The sequence below is a fragment of the Phyllobates terribilis genome, unplaced genomic scaffold, assembly GCF_046119375.1.
Source record: "Phyllobates terribilis strain yellow unplaced genomic scaffold, ASM4611937v1 Scaffold_10__3_contigs__length_209671492, whole genome shotgun sequence".
In the NCBI taxonomy this organism is placed as follows: domain Eukaryota; kingdom Metazoa; phylum Chordata; class Amphibia; order Anura; family Dendrobatidae; genus Phyllobates; species Phyllobates terribilis.
The window spans coordinates 149367051-149381347 of NW_027362770.1; the positions used below are offsets into that span (position 1 = coordinate 149367051).

Here is a 14297-nt window from a genome sequence, read left to right on the forward strand (position 1 = left end):
GATGTATGGCCTTTAGAATTTTGTTAAATAAAGTCACTTTTTCGTTACCAGCGCCACTCTTGACCATGAGTATCTGATGTTGCAGTTTAGCCTCCAAGGACTTGAACCAGGCACAGCCTACAGACAAGAATGGTGCCATCTTTCTTTTTCCGGCAAATATGTACCGGGTTACATGAAGGTGCCAGTTCCGTCTTTAGCTCACATCTCCCGCCCACAAACAATCCAGCAAAACTTGTCCTTTGCTTTGGATGACAAAATTACAGACGAAGGCATTCCAAAACGCGCGTCAGGGTAGACACACAGGTCCCAGGAGCATCCACAATTGTTAATGCAGTCTTTACTCGCATAAGATATTATGTCCACTGATACTGATGGTTATGGCTTACCAGTGTGACTGACCTAGTGGGTCTTATACTTATTATTAGATGTGCGTTCCATGCACTATTTGCACATGTGTCACGTTCCCCAGTCTGCTGTGATTTTTTATTAATATTTTTTCAATACATTTTGGACTTTATTGATCATTTGTTACCCTGCTGTCCTTTTTTCAGAAGATATTATGTGTATGATGAGCCTGTGATTATACCGCTAAGCTGAATATAATTACTGGAGATCTGCAAACCTCTTGGTTTGCTAAAGTACAAAAAAAAAAAAACACGAAGAAAATAAAGTACACTATGTGCCAGCAGACTGTTACATGTCCTTGGCAGTCATACAATTAGCAGATCATCGAGAATGATCTGCTGACTGATGCATGCCCTCATTATGCCAGTCAAAGGCAGTAATCGGGGTGGTACTGGCACGTCATCGGGAGTCACGAGCAAAACAATTTCCACTCTGTACATTTCAGTTGTAACGTGTGGGCAAGTCTGAGCAGCACCGGTTATTGCCATTGCTCCTGGTGGCCCAGGCTTCTGTGCCATTTTCCACTACAATCAGAAAGCAATTGTTTAAATAATGTTTTTGTGTTCAGGGAATCTTTCGGCAGGTTTCGGCTATGTGATCTGAGAGCAGCATGATGTAGGGGCAGAGACTCTGATTCCAGAGATTTGTCACTTACTGGGCTGCTTGGTGCCGTTTTGAAAGAATCCCCCTTTCTCTGCTGTAGATGGAGCAGTGGTTAGAATATAGCCCCACCCACACCACCGATTGGCAGCTTTCTGTGTACACTGTCAGCAAGCTACCAATCAGTGGTGGGGGCGGGGTTACACAGATCATCTGGACTGCCTTGGATGTGACACCTAGTCTTGCAGTGATCATCTCCTGCTGATAAAACACTGATTGTACTGAAACTACAGCAAGAGATACCTTGTTGGAATCAGGGTCTCTACCCCTACATCATCATGTTCTCAGATTCAATACCAAAAAACTGCTGATAACTCTACACTTAAATGGAATCTAACAACAGACACGAGCTGTAGTTATTGCTCAGCTTGGCCATCCCTTAGCAGTCCTATAGACAACACAGAGCCACGTCTACATCCTAAGGTGGCACTTCAGACGCATTTTCTCGAGATCGGTTGGGGACCCAATGATTGGACCCCAAATGATCAGCAAGCTATCACTTATTCTGCAGAGAGGTGATGAGGGTTATTCCCAACTCTACTAGTATTACAGGTCAGTAGAGGACTGGTTGGGGTGAACCCCGATAAACTTTATCTGGAGTTCAGCAAAGTTATGATCGAGTACTTCGTCCAAGTAGCTTCATTTCTTAAATGAAAAAAAACCACCATAAAGAGATAAAAATACACAAAAATATCTGCCAGCAAAAATCAATGCGTCTATCAAAACCCAATGTAATGCACCTTGCCCCACTTGTCGACAAGAAAAGACTGGTCGCCCACTATAGATCCAGATAATTCACAAGGACAGGGCTATTTTCAGCCACTTTATAGCACGAAAATAACTTTAGTAGGCCCAGATTTAGAGGTGGGGGAAAAAAAAATAAATAAAAAAAAATCTTCAGAAACCATTTGTTGCTTTTGATTGTGTTTTCTTTTCTTTTTTTAAACTATGTCGACATGTTACAACAATCTCCAGAAAGTAGGTCATCGCTCATAGCAACCAGCAGGGGGAGTCTGCGGCAGCTCCCGTGCGGTGACCTACTTTGCCGCTTACATGAGAACGGCGCGTTACATTCTTCATTAGTTTTACTTCTTGTTCGTTTGCACAACACATACAAGGGATCAGAAAAGTAGACAAAATGTTCCCAAAGATGTGACTGCCCAGAATCAGAAGGAAAGGGGTTCAAATAAGGCTTTCCTGCACGATGGGCGCGTATGGTCCTCTGTGCCGCATCTACTGGCTAAGTGGGCCAGGAGCGAGGTTTGCATAACTGTATAAATGCTAAAAAGGTCAGATGATTTAGCAGCCAGACACCTGGGAGGAGGAGAAAAAACCTATGCAGTTTACAAGGCATATACTGTGAGAACTGTAGAAATAATGAGAACACAAAAAAGGGGAAATGTATATTTTTTGCAACTACGATTTGCAGACGGTGTGGGGAGGAGGAGGTCATCAGATGCGCGTAAAAGGATGGCGGGGTGGAGAAATCACCAAGTATGGGCAACACAATGGTGGGGGGTAGGCCTGGGTGCATGCAAAACAATGGCAGGGGTCACAAGGTGAGGGATCAAAAGGTGCAGGTAAAACAATGGCGGAGGGGGGTGAGGAGGTGTCACAAGGTGCGGGGGAAATCACCAGGTGCGGGAAAGATGATGCCGGGGGGGGAGGGCACTACTTGGCCAACCCCTTCTGAATCCCTGTCCCCAGGAAAGTAACACTTATACTCACCTCCGACACCATTCCAGCAGTGTCACCTCTGGCTCTCCTGGGAATTGCATGACATGTCAAGCGATCCCCGTGGCCAATCAGCAATGGCTTCACTCTCCCCTCCTTAGGACAAATGAAGACATATGGATGAAGTGAAAGCTGCAGTAGCTCCCCCTTCCTTTGGATGTCAATTACGGGAAAGGAGAGTGAAGCCAGCGCTGATTGGCTGCCGGGATCGTGTGACATAATGTCAGGCAGTTTAGGGGAGAGCCATTGCCGACACTGCTGGAACAGCGCCAGCACCAGAGGGGAGAATAAGTGTTACCATTTTACTGGGGGAAAAACTTAGGGATTCAAAAGGGACTGTCCGAGTAGTGGAAAAACCATTTAATGCGTCAGCAGGATCCACAGGGTTGTACATTATACCACACGTATTGACAATTAAGATCTGCATGTGGGCAACAAGCCCTTTACATGACATATTTAGGAATCAAAAGGTCATGTTGGAGAATCCCATTGCATAAGCCAGAAAAGCCAACATGTAATACTACATTGCTGCAGGTGACACAGGCAGCCAGCAGCAACTACTATTTTTTTTTTCTACAATTTACCTGTAGTGGCCGCTGCAGGGAAAATGCCCGGCTGGCAGTGGTGTGCCGGGAGCTGATCAGATGATCGTAGCTGCTTCGGTATTTTATAAGTCGTAAAAATCCAGACTATTCATAAGAAGCCCCCCCGAGTGTACAGACTAGGACTGAATCAGGACACTGTTGGCTAATCCAGGCTCAGACGGTGATATTCTGCTGGTGGGCTGAAAGTTGATTTCTACAAATCAGAATAATCCCCGTAAAATGGCATAGATTGTTATATTAAAGTCAGCGGCTTATAGGAGTACAGGGTTATACAAGGAGCTACGGGAATCATTTACATCCATCAATGGGGATGGCGTCTGCCCAAGAGATGCGAAAAGGAGTGATAATTTAGGGCAGGGATTTATTTTCTTCCCCACCCCTAGAATGGCTGATAGAGAACAGTTATTTCTACCTACGCAGTAAATACAGGTAAACCATGACCGATACATTAGGAAAAAAAAAAAAAACTGGGACACCTTAGGGTTCGGTGTCCAGAAGTCTTGTAGAGCCCATACCACAAAAAGTGCTGATGCAAACAATTAGGCTATGTTCATATGTTGCTTTTTTTTTTGCAAATTAAAAGCTGCTTTTTACAGTACCAGTAAAAGCTATGGAGATTTCAGAAATCTCAAGCACATACTTTTTTTTTTTCTTGACTGAATTGGAAAACTGTTCCACGTCATTTTTTTCAGCGTTTTTTGCACCCACAGAAAGCAATGAGTAAAGTGCAAAAAGAGAACAAAAATACAGCCATGAGTTTTTGCAGCGTTTTTGGTAAAAAAAATAAAATAAAATAACGGCTGGTGCAGCATGATGTGTAGCTCATATTTTAACGATTTTCCCAAGTTTAACTCATAATGACTGTATCCTCACATGAGCGTGAATGTTAGGGTTAATATAGCTTAACTAAATTAGTGACGTGGGCAAGTAAACAATGCCCGTCCAACGTGGGCAAGTAAACAATGCCCGTCCAACGTGGGCAAGTAAACAATGCCCGTCCAACGTGGGCAAGTAAACAATGATTAAGTCAGTGCCCTACCAATGTGTGAAAGCAAACAATGTGTGACCAATTCATTTTTTCCACATTTTACATTTGCAATTGTGTATTTTTTGATGAACTGATATAACCTTAGATCGCAGCTAAGCTTAATACACGAATCCAACTTGTGTGTTTTTTGGCTTAACACCTCGTATTGTTTATGCTTGCAAGGTAAAAGCACAGCTGAACTTTGGGATCCTGAAAAATGTAGTAAAACCTGCGTTTTGTCTGCAGTTTTGTTTTTTTGTTTTTTTACTGCCAAGGTATCAGGTTCTGGATGCAGAAAAAAGCTGCAAAAAAGCTAAGTGTGAACATAACCTTAGAGCACATTTAAAGGGCTTGTCTACTTTGAAAAACCTCCACTTGTTAGAAGGTTCATGTGAAAATAAATGGATCCCAAAGCAGTAAATGTTCAATTTCTCACCACAGGAAATATTGAGCAATGTTCTTTCAAAATCAGTAGGTTCCCGGTTTGATGTGGGACAGTGAAGCTGAACTTGAGCCAAGAGATTAGGTTCATGAACAAGAGGACCCCCTGAAAATATTTGACCACACAGTTATAGGTCACTGGATGCACGGTCTCAACTTTGTATGGGACCTTGAGTAAACTGCAACCAAGGTTATAGCCTCGGTCACAATTTGGTTTGTGAGTAGGCGCAAAATGATTTATCTGCCGAATTCAGAGTTACAAGGCAATGGTGGAAGAACAGTGTGCTTACTGGATTTGCATGAAGATGTGCAATCTTACAGAGCGAGAAGCGGCCATCAACGTCCTAGTAACACTCATTACACATAGGAAGATGCTGGATATTCAGGGCACGGACAAGTGAAGTGTTTATCCATTTCCTCCGCACACAGGAGGGGCATAATTGCTGCAAACTGACTCATTGGCTGCAGATCGAGATACGTGACTGAACATCCTCCAACGCAGTGCTCAGCCATACCAAGCACAATGCCAGCAGACATTCGGAGGATAGATGGGTCTCAGTGGTCATTGTGCTCTTTGTTTCCCCCATAGGTTTTCATGGAAAAGGGCAGCTAACAGGAGCCCTTCTTACTGGCAGCGGGCTCTTCGGAGCACACGGTGTGATATCACATCAGCAAGGCTTCAACAGGGTTCAAGAAAATCAAGTGGCCTCAAAAATTGCTCCTTTCCGTTGAGATTCCGGTCTAAAACAATTCTGGATTATCAGAAGGTCCAGACTATCAAATACTAACTTTAAAAGGAATCAAAAATCGGCACGAATAGGAGGTCTCAGTTCTCATCTTAAAAAGATGCTGGGAGGACGACACATGGCCAGACGTCCGTCCAGACTAAACAGACAGTATGGAGTCCGGTGGGGAACCCGGGTGTGGTGGTAAGAGGAGGAGGATTTTGTTTATTAATAAAAAGCATATTTACAGGCTGTACAGCCCTTTAAAAGGGTCATTCAAAACTTCAGAAATGGGTATTGCCTTGGAAACCGACCACTGCTGCTAGACAGCAGAAAGTGCTCAGCACTAACAAGCTTTTTTCTAAGGAGCTTGTAAGCACGGTTTTGAAGCGCACCGTTTCCTTCTAATCCTGGCCACCTTCAGTGCAGCACTTACAAGCTAGAGAGCAGCGGTGGTCGGTCTCCTAGGCAATGAGCTGCAAACAAAAGTAAAAACGGTGTAGTCCAGGACTTTAGACATTGATGATCTATCCTAAGGTAAGGCCAACAGTATTAATCGGTGGGGGTGTGACACTCAGCACCCCCACCGATCAGACATTGATAACCTATCAATGTTAAAGTCCTGGACAACCCCTTTAATATCTTAAGAGCGTCTGTAAACTTTGAAATCAGCAGTAAAATAGAAAAAAGTGCTTGTTATTATTCAGCACTATCCAACTACGATGGGAACTTTCAGGTCACTTGAGACTAGGACCAACATTACTACTGGCCATTATGATTGTAGCCAGCTGAGGGGAAAACTGGTATATCTTTAATTCTCAGCTGTCTCTGAGCTAGTGGGCAGAGACTAGCTGCCATTAGGTCTCCCATATACAGCACGCTCAGGATTCCTGCTCCCCTATCTATGTAGCACATATTCAGCAGGAGCACTGAGGACATTATACAGCAGCACTGTGCAGTGTAGCTGTGAATCCAACTGTGGGGAGGTTGAGAAAACACAGACACTGCTGCTTTCTGCCTCTCTCAATCCTTTCGCCAGACTTTAATAGATGGCTGTAATCGGATCCATCAGACCCGCCAGTGAGTCTGGTTTTGACCAAGACTGATTCTGATGGGGAGGAAAAGAAGTGGTTCATAAGTGGAGAAAGAAGAATATTTCTATGATCTGATAAAACCCAAAGTTTCTCCATCTTTTGATTATGCAGCGTTTCTTAAAATGACAAGTGGCCAAAATTTAAGTGCCAGTCATAACTGCAGTATTGACATTCTATTCATGAATCAGAAGGATCAGGATGAACACCACTAATCAAAAACAGCATTGTGGGAGGACATGGGGCAGTTATACGCAATTATAGGGCAGCAGAGGGCTCTTGTTGACTACAGCGGCAGATCTGACACTCAGGCTCCGGTCTGCCTCACATCCCCACGCCGTACATACTACCTACGCAACCCCCAATGTTTTCCAGCTAACGTTACCACGGCAACTAAACATCTGCCGCTGCGCCGAATGTATACAGCCCATAAAACGAGATAGACCGTCACTTTTAAAGGGCCGGTAGACCTGAAGCACAGTTTGCGGCTGCGTCTTGACAGAACACATAATTGTGAGTTAAGTCGCTGTACGTAAGTGATTAGTCACGATTATGTAAGGTGTACGGCTGATGAAAGCCTTAATGCTGAGGTTATATTTGCAGCTCTGTCTTCAGTGCAAGAAAAAGAAGACATCCTAGAATATTTTATTGGTGAAAATAAAACCACGAGCGCCAGGGACACGAAAGATCTCGCCACAGCCGGCGTATGCAAATGGAGCCGCTTCTCTCCGGAATTTCCTTTTAAGCAAATAATTTTCATTCTGTATGGTGGCTCAGGGGTTAGCACGCAGCCTTGAAGCGCTGGGGGGGGGGGGGGGCACAGGGTTCACATAAGTGGGTTTCCTCCCACACTCCCAATACAGTGATAGGGAATTTAGTCTGTTCCCATAGGGGCTCACAGTGATGATGACCAAAGCGCGTCACTCAGCCCGCTACGACAATCTGACAGGAGTTTTTTAATCTTATCTTTTTTTCTGAGCGCCTCAACTTATCGAGGGACAACCCCTTTAACGAAGTACAAAACATTCCGAGAAGCTTTTGCTTTAAAGAGTCAAATTGACAAGTTTATTTCTGGAGTTTAACAATGTTTTACAGATTAATACAGCAAGATGTAAAAATTCATGGAAGGTCGAGCGCAAAACATTAATAAAAACAATTAATAACCTGAGCGGCTTTCGAAAAGGCTATTGTTGTGGCCGTATAGTATGAATAAATGTTTTCTTTTGTGCTGATCACCATCGTGTAGACTGGGAATAAATGCATGAAACGCGCTGGCCAAGGCGCGGCAGCTGTCGGAGAACCAAGACCGCTGTTTAGGGTGTGAATATGAAGTGACATCCAACTCCACGACACTTTATTTACAAGGTTATTTCATGATCTATGGGGGGAGGGGGAGACTACTTGCGTGCCTTGAGGTAAGGGTGCTCCATCAAAGCAAAATTACCAACTAAAACGCAGCGTTCGAACAGATTAATAGTTTATACGATTGTTCTGTTCCTAATCCACATGCTTGTTGTCGGCAACATATCCCATTTTCCTGGGGTGATGTGCTGCAGACCATGATTTTTTTGTTCTGCCAGCATTAAATTTTCTGGTCATCCATTGAATGAGTTGATCGTTCGGCCGCAGACTGATGGCATGTTTCCATTAATACGTTAAAAGATATTCTCCAAGTTTAGGATATTAATGTTCCATCTGTAGGGTATCAGATTGGTGGAGGGTCTGCCTATGGCTCCCACAAGGAAAAACATGCTTTCGTAGAGAAAGCTACCCCTGATCTTGGCTTTGCAGCTCTGCGCCATTGACTTCAATGGGGCTATGTTGCAATAGCAAACAACCTATGGTCAAGGATGGTGCCTTTACTAAAAGAAAGCATCCATGTTTATCTCATCATGGACAACCCTTTTAATTGAGCCTGATGCATGGCAACATTTTCCCTCCCTTTGATGTCTCAGCAATCAGAGCTGCCCCAATGACAGTTTATATTGTCTTGGTAACAATATACCTTGCATTTTGGACAAAGCCATCCAGACCTCCTGCTGGGGAGAAGCCCATTCTGCCACCTTTGGGTAGCGGACGGCCTCTGGTGACTGAGCTCGGACCATCTAAAAGGCTCCTTAATGCAGCTTCTGTAACACCAGGTGTGAATTAGGATGACAGCACTTGCAGCAAAAACATCTCTGCAGCTCTTCGGGGTACACGGTCCTGGCCATCAGGATCCCCATCTCCCTTGAAGAGTTGATCCTTGCCTTCGCATCGATTCAATTAAGGTTTAGATAATCTGATTGTGAATGGCATGTCACCGGAAGATAGAAATCCTCTGCAAGTCCGAAAAAAATTCATTGCAAATATCTCCCAAACTTGCACCCCATTATCCAGCGGGGTTTCCCATGCTTCCGTATCGCATGACAACAAGTAGAAGACTGTGTGCTTCACAGCTGAAAGCGCAAGTCTGCCAGGGAACAAGATGACTCACTGATCAGTCACACATTGAGGTGTACACCTCATTTACACCAGATGACTAGATGGCTGCCCTTTATGCACCCTACACTATGAAAGCTCAAAAAGGTGCATCTTGGCATGTGCCAGCCACGACTTACAAGGGAGGTAATTCTAGGTTATAATGGCTGATAACAGAGTACAATAGACTACACCTACCCCTCTATAATAGGATCATCGATCCCAGTGCAGACTGGAGAAATAAGCAGTGCCGGCTCAGTCTTCACTTCCCAGTGCACCCAGCCAAAAATCTATTCCAGCAGCGCTGTGCCGACATTCGCACCCAGAGATTAGTATTATAGAGGGCACTGCCATCACTGCAGCATTTCCCAGCCGGGCCCGGCTCCATAACTGCTCACCAATGCTTCACATGCCGCAGAGCCTCACCTATACCACCATGTACCTGCAATCTGCTCAGACTCCAAGAGACACATCAATCACAACGAGTATTAAACTTCTGAAAAAGTTCTCCCTGATAATAAAATACTATCTTCTGGGAATAAAGCACAAATGTTGTAAAGAAGATCTCTGCTTGCTGTCAGTGAATGTAGAAAATTAACAGATGTAACATGAAGCTGAGCAACCCAATGTGAAATCTGTAACAGGGACCTCCACCCATAACGCGCCACCTGGAGCCCCTCCTTAAAGAAGAAGTTGTGCACTACTTTATATTAGCCCCCAATATATCCCCCCGGGGCCCCTAAGACTTTTTGTAATTACCTTATGTTGCAGGTTCTGCCTGTGAGCGGCGCTATCGGTGGCCACTCACAGGCATCACGTGACCCCCCCGCTGATGTCACAACAATTGAGGGCTGGGGTCCCCGCGGTGGCTGCTGGGTTGTGGACGGGGTTATCCCCGCGTCACACCCAGCATCCACTGCGAGCTTTCCCAATGAATGGGAAACCCCACCCACAGCCTGGCATCCACCTGGAACGCGGAAGACAGAGACCCCCGGCTGCTACCTGATAGCCCCACTCATAGGCATTATCTGCAACAGAAGGTATTTACAATAAGTCTTAGGGGCCCCAAGGGGGATACATTGGGGGGAGGGAGGGGTAATCTAAAGTAGTAGATAACCCCTTTAACGGGGACCTCCACCTAGCATGCGCCATCTGGACCCCCTCCTTAACAGGGACCTCCACCTAGCATGCGCCATCCGGAACCCCTCCTTAACGGGGACCTCCACCTAGCATGCGCCATCCGGACCCCCTCCTTAACGGGGACCTCCACCTAGCATGCGCCATCTGGACCCCCTCCTTAACGGGGACCTCCACCTAGCATGTGCCATCTGGACCCCCTCCTTAACGGGGACCTCCACCTAGCATGCGCCATCTGGACCCCCTCCTTAACGGGGACCTCCACCTAGCTTGCATTATTAGGACCCTCTCTGTCCCCCTAAGAACAGGCCATCAATATTAAAGTCCCGAACAACCCCTTTAAAAGTGTTGGACCATAACCACATTACCTATCAGGGCAGATTAGATGATAAATCTATGAGCATTGGGGCTACCACCACTCACAAGAATGGGGGGGATTGCTCATATTAATGTAGTAATACTTTGCAAAAACGGGAATGGAAGGGATATTCAAGTTCTACTCTTTATTGTCTAGGCTACGGGCCACCTCCGTCGTCTATCAGCGGTGGCCCGTCTCCTCGGAAGAGACCGCAGCACTTACAAGGTCTTTGCTATAGAGCTCGTAAGCGCTGCTACAATGCCACTGCGCCCCTCCGATGCTGCAGAATATGCTTAGACCCATTAATGGTATTGGTGGGATCCCCTGCAACCAAATTTTCATCATCTCATCTTTGGATAAAGGTGATAAATGTATTTTTTCTTTAAAGGCAAGTCAGTATATATTTTTTTTTTACAAGATCACGTAGTCATATGGATATATAGGCGCTCGTCCCCCTGATAAACATGACGCCTTCTCTTGGTAGAGATCTGAAGTGCCAGTCATGAGAAATTTGGTGTTGGACTGCATCTTACAAGTGCACTGATGTGCCAAGATCCACCCCCAGTGCACTTCCAGGCTCATTTACATATGCCTTCTGCACTAAATTTCTCATGCCTGGCACATCAGATCTCGACCAAAAAAAAAAAGAAATTAAGGGGGGAGGCAAGCACCTATACACCCATATGCTAGTTGTATATGTAAAAACATGCTGACAATTTCCCTTTAAATGCACTTTGAACTGACCTGAACTACAACACTCAGCATCACAGTGCAGCGTGCAGACTACTGCCTCACAGTCACAAAAGCAAGAAGTAGAGCAGACACAAGCTCTGCCAAGTCTCCAGCTATTTTTATAGAAAAAGTACCCATTCATAAACCTCGATACCCGCTGATTCAATCCACCGCAGTGTAACCAAATTACTGTGCAGAGCGCCGATCAGAGAGAAGGGACATGTTCCTGTGATAATGTCATTTCCTCGGTGGCTTGTGCCTTACTACCCGTGGCTGACACGCGTCACATCACAGGAGGCTGAGGATGTGGGGGCGAATCCATGATCGGGAGACTATATTCACTGGTCCCATTCTTTCCATAGAGCACTGGCGTCTGACCTGTGACGCTCCGGATGAATCAAGACTGTTGTCTTGCCTGATGGGGGTAATAGTTGTTTAACAGTCATGGACATATGAAGTTATTTTATGACTTTGAAGACATCCCAAAAAGTCTGATACAATGACGAAAGGTGCCGAGGTCTCAGTATGTACCATCCTAGCAGAAATACAGTCCCCCCCAAGTACTGACTGCTGGAGAAGTTTTAATATTGGTTCCAGTATATGCATGGGACCCAATAATAGGGGTTCATAAAGACCCCACAACCATCTGCCACAGGTTGCAGAGTAGAATCAGTCCGACATGCCCAGTACAATACAACTTTACAAAAAAAAAAGGGTACAATGCCTGAACAACCAGCGAGTGCAAAAAGGAAAAAAAAATAAGTTCTGCACACAGTCCTCGTTACACCCTTTTACATAACTCAGCCTGACTCTCCGCGTGTCACAGTGGGAGTAGTTCCAGTGCAGCCCAGGCCAACAATACGTACGCTGGATGCATTATAAGCCGCAAATATCCCAGGTGGCAAGGGTTAATACACAGGTACTGAGTGCCAGGAGACAATACACACCTAGATACTCCTAGGACCAAGGGAACATGGTGAACTGCCAGCCTGGGCTTGGTTGACCTACATAGGAATCATTACAGATCCAAACTTTTATTTCTGAAGCCATCTGGTGGCAAATATGTAACCCTCCCTCCCCCCCATCCTCCATATTATATAAAGACACAGCCATCGTTATACAAATATATAGTAAAAGCTAAATAAACAATATTTATATAGACTTTTTTTTATATTGTACATTATATATAAAATTCGAAACGACAGCACACAAAAAAAAAAAAAAAAAAAAAAAAAAAAAAAAGAGTCTAAATAAATTTAAAAATAAAATATTCATATATTATAGCGCCATTTATCCCATGACACTTTACGTGTGAGATTCTAATATTAAAATTACATTATATACACACACATCCATTATTTATTTATTTTTAAATAGAGAATACATACAATTACGTTAAATCATAAAGAAAATCTAAAAAAAAGTGAAAAAATAAGGAAAAATATATATATAAAATAAATGTATTTTTTATTTTTATATTTTCTCATTTGTTTTCACTTTAAACAGCTTGGTTTTTTTAGAATTTAATTGCATATATTTTGTATTCCCTATATAAATTTTATTGTTGGATATATCTACACATATCCGATCTACAAAATATATGCAATTAAATACTAAAAAAAAAAAAAAAAAACAATTTAAAGTGAAAAAAAAAAAAAATATATATATATATATACACACACACTTTAAATAAAAAAATATATATATTTTTTTACAATCAGACACTAATTAAGAAACTGTTCTGCAGGGAATCAGGGATAATCAAGACTTATTGATCACGGCCGTCCAAAGCTAAAAGTTGAGCTTTACTAACAGGTGGGTGGGAAGCATAGACCCCGAAGAATGGGACCCCATTTGTCAGGACTTTCTAAAACTCTGACGTACATTATAACCCCCATCGATTTATCTAGCGTGATCAATGGGTTACTTGTACACGACCAGGGTTTAAAGGAGTGCCGAAAAAATCTAGGGTGGTCCTGGACCCATAACCTCTAGCGATGTCACCTCTCTTAAATGACAAGTCCTAGAAGAATGGAAAATTCCTTTAAGTTATTTGGGATGGCGATATTTACAGGACATGTCGTCCGGATCCGCCTTACCTCCACCTGTTGATTCCCACATTGGACGATCCGGCGAACCAGGGGTCCAGGATGTAGACGCAGCGGACGGTGTCGGCCCCCTGGATACACTCCTTCAGGGCTGGGTTGTCGTGGAGCCGGAGCCCCTTCCTGAACCAGTGCACTGCATTCACCCCCATTGTGGTTTTCTGCCTTTTTGTGGGTGAGGGGGGTTAGTTGTGACTTTTGCACCCCTTGTCCAGTACAGGCTGCTGCTTCAAGGTTATGTTGGAGTCAAGTCCAGCTCAGGGTCATGGTACCCAGTAGAAGTGATGGAGGAAGGTGGGGGAGGGGATGTTTTGGGGGGTGCTTAGCCTCTGCGACCCTCCTCTGTAGCCAAGACACACAATGGGGGCTCTGCCTGTATATTAGAATGTAGCAGAGGTCTCCCTAACATTGTGTGCGCAGAGAGGAAAGCAACTCCCAGACAGAACCCACCCAAATTATGACCCACAACCACCACCTCGGACTGTCCCCAGCCAAGTGCGCACTGTTCTCTCAGCACACCGCACTGCACGTCACCTAAGCCCCGCCCGCTCTTCCTGATTGGCCGGACGCTGATCACATGGACACCAGCGCTCACGTTTCTCTAGTGTGTTTGCCACACAACGCCTACACTCTAAGAGCGAATCCCTCCGCTGGTCACCCGCGGCTTTTTATTATCACTTTTAACGTTATTTACCTGGTACCGCAGCACCACCGGTAGCCAGGGGCTCCGTTTTGTCCTAGTTTTTTGTTCGGTTGTTATTCCGGTGACGTCAGAAGAGGGAGGAGCTTAGTGAGATTGGATTGGTCCCGCTGAAAA

At 44.6% G+C, this 14297-nt stretch overlaps 1 protein-coding gene across 2 annotated transcripts in view; it reads right to left on the reverse strand.

Annotated features, from left to right (window-relative positions):
• The window catches only part of CRY1 (cryptochrome circadian regulator 1), a 34356-nt gene extending 20350 nt beyond the window's left edge, over positions 1–14006 (reverse strand). For both annotated transcript variants that reach the window (XM_073649931.1, XM_073649930.1), the window contains exon 1: positions 13475–14006. In XM_073649931.1, the coding sequence (XP_073506032.1) occupies positions 13475–13632 (158 nt within the window). In that variant the 5' untranslated portion in view covers positions 13633–14006. The remainder of the gene's footprint in view (positions 1–13474) is intronic.
• Positions 14007–14297: the final 291 nt, after the last annotated feature.